Genomic DNA, 19567 nt, shown 5'->3' with positions numbered 1-19567 from the left:
AAAATGTATATTAAATTTTGAGTGGGTAGTTATTTATTTTCGATCAGATATTTAAAGTAATAAATAATATGTAAAAACTTTCTCCAGGTACCTATGTCATCTAAATTATTGTAAATTCAAATAGTTGGTATACCATATATGAATTTCCTAATCCCAAGGCTCGTTGTGTCTATCAATATTTAACAAAAAAATATACCTATATAAATATTCGTTTATAACTGCGTTTTTAAATAAAGTTATAAGGATATATTATTTTTTATTACAAAACATTGATTGCACTTTTTAATAATAAAAAATATGATTTATGACTAACATATTGTATTTAATTCCCCAAACACTTTCTCCCTAGTGTATGGGAAAACAAAGCGAAATGTTTGACTTTAGTTGCGTTTTTGTGGATTACGCGAAAAAAACAATGGGCAATGGAAATATGACAGAGGGATTGCCGTTGGACGATAAAAAAATGTTTGTAGTGGGAAATGTGGTGAAAAGAAGGTAAACAATAGTGTTATTAGAGACAAAACCAAAAGATCATTTGCATGACAATGATGATAAAAAATATTTTTTTCATCATGACGTTTCAAATGGTCATGTGCATTTAATTAAGTGCTGCGGGCTTATTAAAATTTTTAGAACAAGCGAATTACTCGCTTATAAATTATATTAATATAATTTTACCTTGTTTTATTTTAAAAAAACACACATACAACTATACAACTAGTGGATATGATATTTGACATCTACAAGTATTATTTTTTATATTTTTACCTCTCAAATGTTGAAAATTAATTTTAAACTGAAATGTTTAGATACAACTTTAAACTTAATTTATTTTTTGAAAATCATAATAACTTCACATCTAATACTCTAATATACAGGTTGATTCGTTAAGCATACTCGTTACTTTTTTCTTCAATAACATAGTTATTCAAAAGCGGACTTTTTAATTTTCAAGTGTACAACTATAGTAGTATTATAACGAGTAGGAATACGTTTGAATCAATACAAATCTAAAATAACGCTCCAAACATTTGGAATCAATACTATTTTAAATCGTTAGTCCAGTATTATCCACAAATATTTTTCCGTTGCGGTATTTCTATTTGTTACAACTTATAAGTTTTAAATTTTAATAAACATAGAATACAATTTATTGTGTTACATAGTGTTTTGTTTTTGAAATGTTTTAATTAGACATTTTATTATGAGCAGTTGATCATCGCTTTTCATAATATTTATACTCATTTAACATTATAATAATATTTATGAATTAAAATAAGAACCTTGATTTATTATTATTCACTAGTAAAAAAAAGAGGAAATTGAAAAAAACGCCGGTTTAATCACAGAAGGAAACGAATAATTTATTGAAAATATCAAATAATGAACTCAATGGATATTGCAGATGGGTATATATCATAATATTAGTACTTTTAACTGAAAGATGTAATTTTTCAATATTGAATTTTGCGCTATTTCTTTGAAGTGCACAGCGGAGGCTAAATGACTTGATGTGCACATATGAATATACCGTACGGCAATATGAAAATATAATTATTATTGTAGATTTACTGAAAACGAATACAAATCCGAAGTGGTGTTACTAAAGTGTAAATCGCGAGTGTGTTGCTGCAGTAAAAAGTTATAATCAGACCATATTCATGTACACATTGTACTGTAGCGTATTTATTGAGTGGTAGCCTGTGGGCATAAGGCGGAGGTACGCATATTGACATAATATTACTGTTACATTGTATTTATAATTTGTATGTTGCGAATAAAATTCTGTCGAGTCTGCGCAGTCTGTATGTATGTGTGTTTGTGTGTGTGACCGATGACATCTCAGCAGGGTATACACGCTTCTATAGAGACTGATACATGAAAGCAACTACAATTTCCAAATTCAATTTTTCATGGCATTGTACCCACACTTAATATGTTTTTATTGATGCATTATTGATTTTATGTAATTTATTTTCTTTTAAATGATAGTTTTAATTTTACATTTTAGAGTGGACATTTTACTTTTGTAGAAATGTTACAAAATAAATGCCATTTTGTCAATTGATATCCATACAACACCTTCTCATTAAATGCTCATGCTTAGCAGCAGAGAAAAAATTCTTTCTACGGCCAATGAATATACAAACATTTTAATTTATTAACACATTTCCTTAAGAAACCAACCAATCTATTTACAACCGAATTTAAATAATTCTCAAACGTGCTTATCATTATTATTATTATTATTTATTATTATTATTATTATAATTATTATTACTGCCTGATTACCTTTGTATGATTATTATGATAAATGTATTATAAAATAAAATATAAAATACTAATTTTTCTTCCCGGCTAATGACTTTGTTTTTGAATCCATCATAATAAATAAAAATAATAAAAATATTAATAGATGTAACCTATTAGATTAAATCGCTCTATGGTATTATCTAATGTATACCAGATACCTACTGTTCAATGTTTTTTTCAGTGCATGGGTATAGGAATGTCTGAGCACAATCTATATATAATATATTACTATTGTAATATGCGTCGAGGCGAAAATCATAACATAATTACATTTTATAATAATAGTTATAATTTACCCATTCCGTTTGTTTTTTAGAAAATCGGCGAGAAAAGTCGTCGAAAAAATCTTCGGCTGTAAACGCTGGGTCGGTGCAACACACTCCACCACCGCCACAACAGTACAACGTGAGCCACCACCAAAGGGCAGAATTGTCGCCGAGATCACGAAAACAGCAAATAGGTTCGAATAACATATTTTAGTATTTAATATTATAATATTATTATTGGGGTTCTGAAAAATTATTTTTAAAAATTTCATAAATGTCACAATGATTCCCTTAAAAAAAAATGATGTTTTGTTGTATTACAAAAAATCAACTCGATACATATTTTAATTTTTAATATTTTAAAAAGTATAATAATTTTATCGAAGAATTAGAAATGATTCATCAACGCCAGTTAGTATTGATGGAATAACATCTCGATTCTTGGAAGTGTGTAATCCATTCTCAACTCTCAAAAATATAAAGCTAAGATTATTTCAATTTGTGTTAAATAGTTATGTATGTTTAACTATTTTGTACGAGTTGAATTGTGAGAATTATTACATTAAACTAAAACAAAAGTCCTCGAGATAATATTTCAAATTACCTTAACTAAAAAAAGTAATAAATGTACAAATATGCAAAACAAATCTAATTACCCTAAGAATAACTAAAAAACATAGGAAATTAGAAAACAGCAAAATATGTGGAACAAAAGTTTAATTTGTAGAGTGTCTATAAAATGAATTAAATAATATACTACATAATATTATTATTAGAAGAATGAATTGTTCAAAAACACCTAAAATAAATGCAATATGCATTGAAATCCAGGCCCTAATTATTATACGTGCACGTTTCGTGTAAATTAGTGGACTGGTTCCCGCCCCCTCTTTTCTTAACAATTTTTCATAGTGCCGATTTAAAGCTATATTTACAGAAATAAAATGAAAAACGAAATCGCGATTTCGTGTATTTCTTTAGCACTTGTTAAAGTTACGACATGGACAGCGGACATATATAATTGCATACACGGTTATCATATTAGTATTGTTCAAATAAAATTTCTCGATATTATCGAATTTCAGACCGATTGTGTGCCACACAGCAAATAATTACGTCGGTTAGCTGAAAACGGGGATATTTATAACATGGGGTTAGAATGTCTGTCTGTTAGTTTTTTTCCGAAAATCTCGAAAAAATGGCGTTCGTGATAGTCATTATACAAAGCATACAAACCGTACTTTGTAGATATATTATTATACTTACCGAGAAAACGCCGCCGCTGTGAGTTTAATTGGCGGTGACAACAGCAGCGCAGTGGTAGTATCGTGTAACATACATAATACATATTGTATAATATGTATTATGTATAATTAATGTTTGTTTAAAATTAAATTAATAGTGTTTAACTAGTGGCGGTGGTGCTATAGGTTAAGTCACACCGAACAGCAAACTTTAAAATATCTCACGTGTAATAGGAGGGCCGTTCTAGTGATTTCTTGTTTATGAAAAATAACATATTATTTAAACCACAATTTATGTTTTTTTATTTAGACACATTATAATATTGTTATTATAATATTATATTGATAAATCAAAAAATATTTTTCATATCATGTTGTTTACCAATTTAATCACTTTGCTTAAAAACACGCTACCCATGTATTTGTTGTCTCCGTATTACACACGTACGGCATACCAAATTTTCGTTCATTATTTCAATGGTGTGCTGTTAGTTTTGATATAAGAGTGAATTGACTTACAATCAAACTTTTGTGTAAAAACATTATCTAGGTTTGAGCATCAGCATTTATGTGATATTTTAATTTTCAAGCGAGATATGATCATTTTTAATTTTTGATATTTCATCTTGCTTGAAAACGAAAATATCAAAATAATTACCGGCGTTTAAGCACGTATAATGTTCTTACCTAAATACTTTCCAATAAGTCAACTTATACTCTAATATCAAAACTAACAGCACTCCATTGAAATTTGAAACTAATGAATGAACATTTGGTATGTCGTACGTTTGTTGGACGGAGACAATAAATACATGAATAGTATATCCTCTTAAGTAACAAATGCCAATCCAAGTATACAAAACAATTTTAATAAGTGGTTAGGTGGGTTAATTTTTTTTTAATATATTAATTAATCAACAGGATTATCATAAGCAATAATAACACTATTGACGACCAACAACATAAAATAATATTACATCATTTAAATAAGATAGGTACAAAATAAAGAAGATAGTAAAAATTGGTACAGGCTAGATACACTTAGTTTAAATATTTTTATACAATTCCAATGAATTGGTGAATTTTATGGAGTGGTGATTTCTGGATCTAATGCTTAAAGTTTACTTGGATTATGACGAACATTGAGCTTATCTATGGTCGTTTTGTCTTGTAGTTTCTGTGAGTGATAAGTGTTTATCTGAAACAGGAATTGCACAAATGCGCAGATTGGTGGTTTTTGTCTCGTCTTGAGGTATTTGTGTGTTAGGTAAGAATGGCTCATTCGGGGTCTATAAATAATTATTTGGGTATGCCTAGGAAGCTGGAAGAGTACAACCGTGGTTCTAAGGTGGACGATCTAACTGTTCTAAATGTATTGTTTATGGTCACAGACTTTATAGGTAGAAATTTGTTAGTTTTTTATATCAGGATCAGGTGAGATTTTATATACTTAGGTAGGACTTAGGAACAATTCAAATGTTAACTCAATATTATTGTACTGAGATATTTTCACATTTTAAACTCTGCATTACATCACTTTTATAATATCAAAAAACACAATGCAAATATTATTTTAAGTAAAAACAAATGCCCTATATTTTGTTTTTGTATTTTTTTCATTTACTGTTGAATCGATGTTAAATGAAATTCTCAACCGTTGCATAATACGTCGGTTATTTCTCATCAATCCGGATTTAATAATACTTATTTTCTATTCGTTTTTCTCTTTAACGTGCGTGCAATATATAAATATATATGTTCGAAATACAATTATATTACTTTAATATAGCCTAGCTATACAGCCGACCCATTACAGTGTCGCGAACGCGTATAAATTGAATGGCTTAAAGTTATTATATGGCAATAAAACTGTTTCATAAAAATGATATCATTTAGGGTAGTAGTGTTTAGAAAAAATAAATATTATTAGCTATTTGTTGAAAAATATTAGTCACTATTGTACCTAAAATTCCAATTCTACCAAAAATTGAAAACTCAATTTAGCGTTTATGACAGGTCATAGTATAGGGACAAATTTTTACGATGAGTCGTTATAATATTTATACTATATTTATAGTTTTGGTGCCATGTATTCATATAAATCATCATAATAATATAATATATATATATATTATACAAATAAGTGCGTGAAATAAACAATAACTGTTATGAATTATTTATCGTGCCGATCGAAAAATTGTGTGCAAAACAATATGATCTTATCGTCTCCTTTAACAGTGCGACTCGATTGCCTATCATAACGTATAAAAGCGAGTAACAAGTGAACATTGAAAATACTGTGTACGTATTATTATATTATATAAAGCTAATTAGCGTTAATGTTTTTGTCGGAGGATGCGTGTTTATAACGCACGCATTGTAGCATTCGAAACGAAGAAGTTTAGATGATTTTATTTCAAACCACGGAGCTACAACAAAGTTTTGTGAATGTGAAACCCACTGTAGAATACAGTTGTTTTTTTAATTTTGTTATACACATGCGTGTACGATATTATTATAATACACAGGATTTCTGAATATGACGTACCTACCTATTCATTTCACCTGTTTAACGCACATATTTTTTATATTCATCATAAGTTTCCCCAAGACAGAAAATCTCAAAATCATGCAGTCCTGTGAAACTATATACTCGTACATATAATATTATATTAACGTATTCCGTTTGATTACGTTTGAAACCCATACCAGAGCGGTTTCAGTCTGGCCACGGCAAATTAATGCGTTTTGTTGTGGCCACGAAATCTATATGACTCGAGATTATTTACGTTAATCATTGTTCTGTGAAACATAATAAAAAACGTGTTCAATAAAAATATGCGTGATAATTTTTTATCGGTCGACCACGTGACATCAATATTATGATTTTATTATTAACTACCTATATTATTATAGGTATTAAAGGATTGTAATATTACACTCTCTAATACAATTATTTATAATTCATAATATTTTATGCATTCGTATCCACGTTTGTGTGAGTATTTCATAATTTTCTCACTCATCATTGTGTTTAAAGCACAAAAAAAAAATAAGATAAAAATTACTAAAGTTCGCACAAACTTTGAGACCCTTTGTTTTACTTTGGCCGGGAATAAGAATAGTTTTCAACACTCTCGCTAAATTACTACGTTATACAGGAAATAGAGAGTAATATGAACACTTATATTTTAACATCACCTTGCCGGTGCACTGTAAACTTGGATTTATTCTGAGAAGGTAGTTTAAGAGCCGAACAATAGTTTATGACGACAGGTATAATAATTATATTTTATTTATTTATAATGTTTATTCGGTTGTTATCACGCATTAGTATATAATATTATATTATAACATTATGCTATTTTCCATTCTAACTTATTTTAAACTATACACTTAATGAATCTTAATAATTTTATACTTTCGTTCAATGATGAAATAAAATGACATATCTATACTAAGAAAAAATAATATTTTTTATTCGTTGCTGTATTAGTAATTATGAGATATTAAGCAGTCTCGTTCAAAGAAAAATGTATTCAGGTTTATATCAACTTAAAAATACGCATGCAAACACGCAATTCGTTGCAGCTATAACAAATATGAAATAGTATTCAAAAATAATACAATATAAGTTATATTTATATAGTTTTTAGATTCTGCGCTGAGCAGTTTATTGGCTGTACTATGATGTGTATGGCTGGTATCACCTCTGAAGAAGTAAATATTCTTCCATCTTCAACTTTCCAACATTTTTCAATACAGTCAGTAAAATCATAAGAGTGTAGGAAACGAAGGGAATTTTCAACATAATATATTTTATTTAAATTAATAATAATAAATGTAGTTTTTTACTTAATATTTTGGCCTTTTTTGTGCTCTTTATAGACATATACATAGACTTTTATACATATTATAGGTAGTACATTCGATGCAATGAAGTTCAGATGACATTATAATGTCAGGAAAACTTCAATTAACCAAAAAAAAATTTTAATTTACAATTTAATAAATGATTTTCTTCTGTTGAACTCATTGAATGAACACATCTAAAAAGTGTGCATTATTATTGTAGTACTTGTTGTCCATTTGTAAGTGTCTGAATTTGCTTGCCTCGATTTCTCAATCCCACTAGGGAGATTTAGAATAAGAAGTAATATGTAGTCTTTTTTTTTATTAATCTTAAGCATCGGCAACTATGGATATCATCATATATACATGTATACAATTATATGGTCAGTGTCTTATTATATTGACGTTTTTATTTTCAATGAGATTTGGATGGGCCCGTTTATAGGCAATCCGTTCAGTCGTCAACCCATCACTGCTGATGGGAGTTTATATAGACAAATACATGTAATATTGGCTTTTATAGGTATACGACGATAAAATGGAGGTAATTTCAGGGATTTTTTACGAGACAGTGTAGATGTCCAAATAGTAATAAATTTAGACAAGACAACCGGAATTATTAAGGTGCCTAGGTAGTAGGTACGATACAATTGTGTGTATTCGTTTATTTTATATAATATATATAACCACCCATGACACGAAACTGAACAGTAATCACATGGTTGAACGATAACAAAACCTCAGAGACCCAGAAACCTCACGTCTTATAGTCGGATATGCGGATGCAAATACGGATATACGGATGCAAATAACTATAATCCTAGTCCGTATATTATGTATGTAAAACAAAAAACCACAGAATAATTCTACCTCGCCGTTTTTGCTGATCTTATTATACTATACGAAACCTGCTTATACACATTTATGCATATGCTACTAGTATAAATAACGTGAAAATATTTAATTCGTTTAATATAATAATTGAATAAAAGAATTTAAGGATGTAATCAACCGAACATGATTTAATTCAAGGCATGCTGCGAACAGAAATAAAAATACAATTTTCGCTACAGAATTAATCGATTTATCAAGACACTATTTTACATTATTTAACACATTTTAACCGTTGAAAGCAATAATTGATGTTGCGATGTACAATGCGAGTATATGTATAATGTATATATATATATATAGGAATTATTGCATAGGATATTTTAATGAATTAAATTTAAGTGTATTATGTCATTAACGACTTGATGAAATTAAAAAAAAAATTATCCTTCTCAAATATTTACGACCATCATATTTTCAAATGTACGTCTAATTATAGTTCGCAATCGTCGTGAACCGTAATTGGTTGAAAACAACTTTGTCAAATGCTTATTCCGTTTTAATAAGAAATTTATTTTTATTATTATTATTGAAGTTGTTGATTAGTGAAATATTAATTCATTCCTGTTTTATTCATGACTATCGATCTGATTTTATTTTCCTCTCCCTTTGTATATACCTACCACCACCACCAAGTTTAAACCGATCTGTGCTGCCCGAAAACTATAAAATATATGATCTCAAAACTGCACTGTGGGGGTGGTATTGATGTCTTCCGCGTCGAGTCATGTAGAACCAGTATAGTAGTTACTAGTTTATAAAAATTCAGAACAGTATTGCTAATATCACAAAATATTGTCTAGTAAAAAACTAAAAAATTATCGGAGAAGTAAACCACTGAAAACCATGAATGTATATTATATTATTAAGCATATAATACGTTGTACAGGCAATAATATTGTACTATATTATGTTTTTTAACCAAAGATGTAAAAGCTCAAAACTCAATGTTTCTAGCGCATGAATTATAAATTTAAAGCTTAAGCCATGGTAAGAAACATTAGGAACCAGTAAATTGTGATACAGGTATTTTGTTTTGATCATCTGATGTACCCCTAAAAAGTTTCAGTTATAGTTACAAACTAACAAATCATGATTGTACAATACATAAAAAAAGTACCATATAATTAAACTATGAAATTTTAAAATAAAATAAGTGTTTTGTCTTTAGAAAATCTACTTTTATTTCAATAAAATGTCTACACACACAAAATAAAAATGTGATGTGCTTATAATATTATTTAATACGATTAGTGTAACGATATTAACAATGAATCATAAATTCATAATTAATCATTAAATTATGAAATTATTAATAATTAATTAAACAGGTTTGAATTTAGTGGACGTATTATTCACATTGTCACAATGTTTTTGTTTCCATCTTACAAATTCGTGACATAGTAAATGAGCATAGCTTAGACATAAGATTGAATTTACCTGCTATTATTCAACTTAAAGGTAGCAATATTTTTGGTGTTTCATCGATTTTTTAATTTTGTAACGATGGATTGGTATGATCATTTTTAAATTGTAATATTTTACACACTTAAACCTCGCTTCACAATGAAAACTTTGAGTTTTATTTAATTGATAAAATCACTCAAATATTAGTGAGAATTAAGTCAAACAATAACTGCTGAATAAAATGTTCTATATTGTACACTTAAGTGACAGATACCTCACATTTTTACCAGACGTATTTTTAATGGCATATGAATAGTACATGATATGATTTGTGTACGACTATGACTTCGAAAGTAGTCGACAGTACCTATAGTCTATACAAGCACACACTTTTTCCTCTTCGAATTTATGTATATTTTGGTTTTTATTACGATATCATACTCTCCGTACCTATCTGTTTATAATAAAATAATTTATAATATATATGACAAGTCCTTATACCATATTTTTTTATCTATCGTACAGGTGGTAGCGGAGGAAAACCGGTGTACCGTTTAACGTCGGAGGCCAAACACGTCCTGTGCGAATGCGCCGAGTATCAACTGGCCAACTCGCCGACACACGACCACGTGGCTGCGCACATTCTCAGGCAACTGGGCGATCGTCCGGACTTGCCAACGACTGCTGCGAAACACGACGAATACGCGTACGACGACGGAGTCGGCGATGGCGAAAACAACGAAGACTGTTACCAGTGGTAAGCACTAATCACAATACAATTACAACTGGGAAAAAATGTATACGTACATCCTTTACAAGGGGGTAATAAAAAACAAGTGAATAAAGGCAACCAAAAATATACAGCGCAATGCCCCACAAAGAACTTAGGCATCATCTAAAACGATGTATTTTTTTCTTCAGTTATTCCATTGGCAGTCTACAGACTAAGTCTCATTTGATAATACGGATTCCTAAAAACACAAATCGAAAATCATTATTATGTCACTGAAATATTTTAACTTATAAGGTGGTAGGAGCACATAATATTATATAAACTCACATTAAATCATATTGTTGGTATCACAAAATGTTTATTTTATATGTTTATAAAATACATAAATATATTTACACACAATATAGCATGTAGCATATTTTTCAACCAATTAAAACCAAAGAATAGGTATATATTTCGTCAAACACAAAAAAAACATGTCTTGGACATCTCATCCACCTCTAATTTTTTTACCAACTCTGCCTTATGTCGGGTTGCAACTACCTGAGGTGATTTAAATTTGTAATTATAAATAGTATTAAAGCATAATATTATATTATTATGAATTTAATAATATATTATAACGACGAAAGAAACAATTTACGTATCGCGATACGTGTGCTGGGATTGCGTATGGTTCCGAAGGCACGGTGCCTGACACTAACAAATAACAATAAAGCAAGTGTATTATATTGTTTATAAACAGTCAAACAAAAAAATGATGGATTAGTGTATTGTAACGATATTATATCGGCGTGTTTTTCCGAAACATTTTTTAATATTTCAAGTTTTTTAAAACTTATACATATTTTCTTCGGAAAAATTGTTTCGTATATGGATTAGAACGCCAACCAAATAACTTTAGATAGGTACATGAAAATGCTATACTCAATAGCAGAGTCACTTTTTAGCATCGTTTATTTGATATACCTACATTTCTCTATTTTTTTTAATGTTTCGTTAAAATAATAACCATTGGAAACTTAATAAAAACGGGTGCTTGGTAATTATGTAGAAAATTGTTTATTATTTAAATATCCATCGTACAGATCCAATACTTATGTTTAAAAATAGACCGATATGTAAGTAAACCAACTGACGTGCCCGACTACCTACTCATTGGCCTAATGGTTGAAACTTAATGCCTACCAGCCAACGTCGTAGTGAAAATAGATTATAATGATTTCCGAGCACCATTTGTTTTCTCTCTCTCTAACCCATACGCTTCACAGAAAATTTACGTTTAGAACAACCAACCCTGTGTTATTACTTTAAATAGTACTGTGAATTCACCTATTATAAAACTTTAAGTCAAAAACATTACCTGTATCCCTGCTTTGGCTATTTTATGATGTTTATATTTTTATGAAAGTTATGAGAGTGTAAGTTAATGCAATTTAAAAGTGCTTATAAATTGCACAACAATTAAAATATCGTAAAAAATCCTAAGTAAAGAGCTAATTCACTCTAATGTTAAAAAATAATAAAAGTGACAACAAACGGTAAGTTCTAATAAACATAAATTTGCTATGTTGCGCGAGCGGATCCGAGGGAGAAAACATATGTTGGTCCGACATTCCGCGCACGCGTGTACCTATATTGCCTATACGACGAGCCGTTTTACAAAACGGTCGAAATCAAATTCGATGCAAAAATAATATTAATTCGATCACTGCAATTAACACTGCCATGTATTATCTTATGTCCAGATAATACAATGATCAAACTCGACAAAATAATGGCAATCGATCAAAGTGCATTAATGATATTATTATGTTTACGACGACAAATGCGGCAGTGTGCAAGACTGTTAAATGCATAATAAAACGGAGTAAAGTTTTATACTGTGTATAGGGGTGTATAGTTTTATGGTAATGAATTTTTAAACATGACCTTGCGTCACACCGTACATTTGCAGTAGTCAGATGACCGTATCGCATTTAATGACCCAAAAAGCGATTGTCCGGATCGTGGACTTTTATATGGATATAAATTTTTTTTAATAGTGTTGCACGTAATTTGTATTCGAGATAAAAAAAAATATATAAAAATAAACCTAGGTATATCATAAAGAAAATGACTTAGCCGGATTGAGTTTAATCGTAGACAAAAAAAAAAGAAACAGGACACACCTTGTTTCTACGAAAATACAAAAAAAAACTCAATATCAATTTCAACTTCGTCGTCTCGTGTTTGACAATTCTCAAAAACTGTCTCAATTGTGAAGGTTCAAGAAAACGTTTCGTTCATTATATTGTATAAACTATGTTTCTGCTGAGGTTTACAGACATATTATTTCGGGTGGTCTTTTGTGCTCGCAAACAGGCCAAATATAGGCTTATTAGTTATTATTGTGGCAGACGGTGGTGGTTACGCCAAAATGAATTGTTCGGTGAATCATCTCTGTAGTAATGACTCAAACATTTCGGTGATAATTTGTATTCATTATAACCGAAACTTGCACGCATTGCACATACAGTCCATCCAAACTGTGTACATATTGATTCACTGAGTATGTTCACGCCGCCCTTTTTATTCCATTTTTAAAATTGTTAAGCATAATTCAGGACCATATTTTCAAGTACTTAGGTTTTTTATGCCATTTAATGATTGTCTGTTGGCGGTACAAACTTCATTTTTTTTACTGAGCGTTGTTAAATAGATAAGTTTTTTGAAAATGTTTATACATCTAAATCAATATTTTAACGATTAATTTTCAAGTTACTCAACGGTGTGTATGAATGATAATATGTTTAGCAGATATGTAGGCTAAAATAATTTAAAAATTATAATTATTGCTAATTACGATTTGTAAAAATTGTCAGAGTATATATTATACTTATAAGTACCAGAATAATAATTACACATGTATTTTATATTTTAAGACAAACCATTATTTATTTATTTATAAAAAGCACGAGCTAATAACCCAATTGTTACAAATACTAAATCAAAAGAAACATAATTAATAAATATTATATTAACAAAAACAATAATGAAAGAAATCAAATGAATAAGGATACAATGGTGCTCGATACTCCAATACTTCCATGCCAAAAAAAGGTATATTTTACAGGTAGTAAATTCGACCGGTAACTTGCTTCCCGTTTCGAGCTATATCATTATCATCGATGTTATCGTGTCACTAAAATAAATAGTCATCCACAAATTGTCCAATTCATTGATGTCTTCAAATAATTTAGATTAGTACATAATATGTCTCATAATATCATTAATTTATTATTATAAATGTAATCGATATATTTTCTTATTAATATTTTGAATCGAACTTAAATCATTATTAATATGACAAAATAAACTACATATGTATTTTTTATTTTAATGAATTGCGTTTAAATAATCGATTTTTTTAATATCACGGGACTAGAATGCAACCATGCAAGTAAGCTATGACCTTCTTTTGGCTTTTTTGATCCAGGCGCAACTTAGCTATTAAATTAAATCCGGGACGCAAGTAGTATGCACCGTTTAGTGCACAGAAAACCGAAAACACTCAGATGATAATCTTGTGGTATGCCAAGTGATCCATATTTAATATACACTCAGCAAATGAGTAATAACAAGAATTTTAGCTGTACTAGCTCTAAAATATAACTACTACAGTTAACTACGGTTGATGGTATATTGATCCCACAATACAGATGCACGTTCAAAACAAAGCATTATCAAGAACAATATCATCCTTAGTGCAAAAAGTTTAATAACTGAAAAACTACTCGTCGGTATCTCGATTTAGATGCGTCAACGTTTTTTAAAAATATGTATGTATTGTTGACAATCCACAGGAAAAGAGTGGTTCTCATTTGAAAAAAAAAACAGAAGTTTAAATCGCCGCGAGACACTCATATAATATAATGGTTTACTCTTAAACAGTGTACAACATCTAAGTATTTGAGAATATGGAGTCTAAAGTATACTTAAAAATCCCAAAAATTTCAATGTGAATAAATATATCAAATCACAGGATTAGAGGAAGTGGGCAGACTTGGTAAATCCCAGTTATAAACTTCAATTATATAATATATTTAACATAATATATTGTAATACGGAGATTATGGTGGTAGCCTGACTGGCGCGGTTGTGTGCTGTTTTTTGATGTATAAAAAACTAAGCCGGTAGTACGTGAAATCACGTACGTGACTAATAAAAATTAATCGAAACCTATATTGTACGCGCATGGGAGACGCTGAACCAAAACGAGTGATTTGGGGATGTTTTATTACGGCCAAATGTAAATCGCACTGTACCCGCCATTGAGTGGGAGACGTATAAAAAATAAGACAGTCGGGGCTTTTGCGCTTGAACGGTTCGCGTACAATGATTTCGTCGAGTGTTTCCACCATAAAAAAAAAAATGTGCGTATATACACACACGTATAATATACACGAGCATTACGGTTTGCGACTGCAAAGTAAACTCCGTTCGAATATAAATTTCAAAATCCCGATCGCGTTCGGTTCGGATGGAAAACATTGCGACGCGTTGCTCCAACAACCGTCGTAGCTTACGCATTTATTCTAAACAAAAAACATAATACAAACGCCGATGTACACAGAGTGTTTGTCCCCGTCGATAACTTTTTTTTTTAATCAAATTGATATGCGGGAGCGTCATTTACAGGATGTCGTGGACGTCACTTGTGGGTGGGTGCGTTCATTTAAATTCCATGAATGATGTTTATGTTTTTAGATTTTTTTGTTGAAATTCAAAGACACTTGTTGAACACAAATAATGTGGTTTCTCACATTTTTTATGATAAAAGTTATAACATTTTTATCTTGAAAAGAACGATTGATATATTGGATTTATATACCGATGTGTATTAAGTCTAGAGTCACGTTTTGGAGTGAAATATTCATTAGAACCATCAACATTAAGAGTAATTTCTGTTAGTATTTTGGTAAAAATAGAAAATGTTTAATACATTTCTTGACAAAAAACTCAAGAAATACAGCGAGAAAACTAAAATAAATAAATACACTGTTCGGTGAAACGGTTCTGTCAACACTGTTTGTCATTTTTTATTATCATTTGTTTGAAAATACACAAATTATTTTGTACTTGGTTAAATTAATAAAAAAGTAAAATAAAAATCGTATTTAATATTTTAATATTATATTTATATTTTATACCAAAACAATTCTACACAAGGTTTCCAAAAAAAAAAAATGATTGCCACTTAAAGCCGTAGTATTTAAAGCCGTTGTTATGAAAATCATATACTTGGACGTAATATTGAACAGTTAAAAAATATAACAATTTTAGTTATTTTGCTTAAGTTCAAAAAATATTAAACACATAGACTTTAACCTTTTCATAGTTTGTTTTTATTATCATCATCCGTACATTATACGTAATGAAATTTTCATAATATTTATAATCATTTTAAGCTATTTATTCCACCAATTCCACCTATTTTACTGTACATCCTATACCGACTAAAAAAATCACTAAATAATTGTATAAACTTGGATAAACCATCCAATATACATCAATCTCCTCAGCTCAGAAACTCAATGTTTTTTAGGAATATCAAATACACATATTATACATCGGTTGCAGTGAGCTAAACTGAGTAGTTAATGGCCAATAGTCGACACCTTCTATGCAGCAGAAGCGAGTTGACGGTTTTTATAATTTTCGGATAGTGATAAATAATTGTCAACAAGAATAATAACGAAGATCTCAAAGAAAACTAACTTGGTAAATTAATTGCGCTATTTCCTGCGTGTGTACATAGTGTTTCACTGGTATGCGACAATTATCTCTTCTTAGAGATGTACCACCAGAGGGTCCAAAACGTATTTTTGTTTATTTATTCATTGTTATGTTATTATTGTATAAGCCGGTATCGCGTACAACTGTTGACTGTTCCATACCAACGCGATTCGTGGAAAACCAGCTGTTCACTAAGTATTGTATTTTCTGGACTTACACCGAAATTCAGGAAAAAAAACGAAATCGACGAAACTCTCTTCTCACTTCCAAGAATAGCTTTACTTATTATTCTACATTATATTACAATAGCATATTTTCGTAATAATTATTTCTTGTTTGACGTTTTCGGCGTAAACACGGGTAACGTTTGCAAAATAAAATATTATCATCAGATCACGACGCATTGTCACATTAAACAATAGTATATCTAATAATACGATTATCGGAATCCACTACCCATGATTCATCAGACTTTGCTCAGATCCAATGAGTCTGCGAGTACTAATATAACATTGTAAATCTTAAGTACTTTAATATTTATTATTATTTGTATCATCTCCTGAATAATATAGTTCTGCTAAATCATACTTAATAGGGAAAACAATATTGTCGTATTTTTGTATTATGGATCGAGAGTGTAATGTATATCGTGATAATATTATGTTTTGTACTGATTGTGATTGGATAATAATATTATGCAAAATTATTTGAAAATTATTTTATATTCCACGTAAAATTCTAAAATGGTGCTCACTTACCCCTTGGATTATGATTTCCGTATTATATTATAAAGAAGTTGAGAACCTCGATTTTATTACTATCATTTAATATTTGCTTAATGCTATTACTAAAACTGGTCAAATATTTATCATACTAAAAGTCAATTAATGTAACTTCCGTTCGGTATTATTTAAACAAAAATACAAGCTTTAAAGTTTAATGAAGAGGTGGTATACACACGAGGATAAACGCTGTGAAACACCTCGTGTATAAGAAATTAATATTTTACATTTTTCTTAACATAAAATAAAAATCATCGAAGGTTTAATTTATATATCTCTATATTTTTTTATGTGTATTCATAATATATTATATACGCAGTATGTACTTAATATCGACGACAGAATAACCATTATGATTAGTTCTTTATTTATAAGTTTTTTTTTTATCTCACGGACAATATGTTTTTGTTATCCGAATGTAAGGAAGTTAGGATACAACCTTGGATACAAGGATCTGATTCTCAAGGATCCCTGAAGATCGTTATAAACGGATTCTACATTATGATATTATATTCATTAGATCTAATATTATTTACTCTGGTTCTAAAACTAAATTCGACTGAGTTACAAATATTTAAAATTTGAAAATAATTCGAATTTTTTAATTTTTTTAAAACATAAACATTAAGCACACCTCCGACGACTCTTGACGCCCCTGTTGAGTGATATTTTTTTTACTTCGGGTTAATTGTAAAATATTCACCAAAATGTGTATTTCTGCAACATCTAGCTATCACAGCAAACCGTATTTCAATCTACAGACATCAAGTTAAGATAATTAGTGGTACATGTATAAGATGGGACATAATAATATATTATACGTGATAATCCATCGTTGGTTGTAAACGTCAATAAACGACTATCACATGTACGCGGGATGTAATATAATATTAAAATAATAATATTCCAGTGTACAATTTTACGATATTTTATTTTTATGTGCAAACTTTATAAAATACGTTATATTAGCTGATATAATATTATGGTGTATACATTGTGACGTTTATTGGTTATCGATCGCACGATAAACCGCTAGACGATTTGCTCGTTTAGATAATATTGTATTATTATTATTATTATTATTATTATTATTATTATTATTATTGTTATTGCTAGGTGCTCAGTATTCTATCATTGTTACGGGTCTTGCGTGGGATTGACTCACATAAGATGTCATTTATTTTCAAAGTCTAAATTTAATTCTAAAAAATATTTGAAACCAGAATACTATTTATACAACAGGAATGTAGAGTGATATTTATTTATTTATGCATAATATGACAATAATATAATAATTACCGTAAAATAATAGTAATATTTTTTCCCACTTTTGTTGGCAAAAGTTCTTGTGTTTAAAAATTCAAAAATTCAATTATTTGGAATATTTATGATTGCATTCTATGAGTGACGAAGAAATTATATATGCCTAGTTATGTGGCCACAGGCGTTATAATATTATAATTTAAATAGAGGTATTAAGCAACTTTAAATACTATAAGGATATAATCATCCATTTGAATAGGTTTATGAAAACATTGTCTGTGTTTAGTTTTAAGTATTTAATAGACTAAATATTACATCTATTTTATATTTTATGTAAAACCATTATTAAGGACAATTATTACTGACTAGTTATTATCTTTGGATTACAACTAGGAAACTTTTCATTTGAATTTCGATTTAGATACATCAACGTTTTAAGAAAAAAAGTGTAGTATGTACTACCACAAGACTCTCTACAAAAGATAGAATAAAACTTAAGTACCGATTTCAAAATATTTTATTTTAGTAAAATATCTAAAAATATGCTTGATGAATCAACCCGTGTATCTATATATATTTTAAAACCCGAAGAATAAATAGTGCGTTGTTTAATATAAGTTTGAAAGCTATTTGAAATCAACAGCTTCATAAGAAAAAAACGGTATCTCGTAAAGTAAAGTCCAATTTTCATTCAGAAAAAGATTTTAAATTCAGTTTTTCATCAAATTCTCAATCTGTAAACCCGTACCATAATCCTACGAGATGACTAAAAAAAATATATAGCAGAGATACCTACTTATCTAAAATACTATACGCATCATATAATATATTATATTCATGCTTGCACGTTTTTTTTTTTTTAATAATGCATGTACCTATAATTCAAATTTTAATTATTGTAATTTCAAACAATTCTTTAGGACCATTATTTTGAAATACTTGAATCTAAGAAGTGTCGTCCAGGGAAACGAAATTTTTTTCAAATGAGAACTATTTTTTTACTGTAAGTTATTGGAAATAGAAATTTGAATGAATAGT

At 29.2% G+C, this 19567-nt stretch overlaps 1 protein-coding gene across 1 annotated transcript in view; it reads left to right on the top strand.

The window, feature by feature from the left end:
* Positions 1 to 19567, top strand: part of LOC111040212 — a 46587-nt gene that overhangs the window by 23917 nt on the left and 3103 nt on the right. The window contains exons 3-4 of the mRNA XM_022324029.1: positions 2630 to 2773; positions 10499 to 10730. Coding sequence (XP_022179721.1) covers positions 2630 to 2773; positions 10499 to 10730 — 376 coding nt within the window. The remainder of the gene's footprint in view (positions 1 to 2629; positions 2774 to 10498; positions 10731 to 19567) is intronic.

Source organism: Myzus persicae, unplaced genomic scaffold (genome assembly GCF_001856785.1).
Source record: "Myzus persicae strain clone G006 unplaced genomic scaffold, MPER_G0061.0, whole genome shotgun sequence".
In the NCBI taxonomy this organism is placed as follows: domain Eukaryota; kingdom Metazoa; phylum Arthropoda; class Insecta; order Hemiptera; family Aphididae; genus Myzus; species Myzus persicae.
The sequence above is the reverse complement of the archived record's forward strand: the minus strand, read 5'-3'. Positions and strand labels throughout refer to the sequence as shown.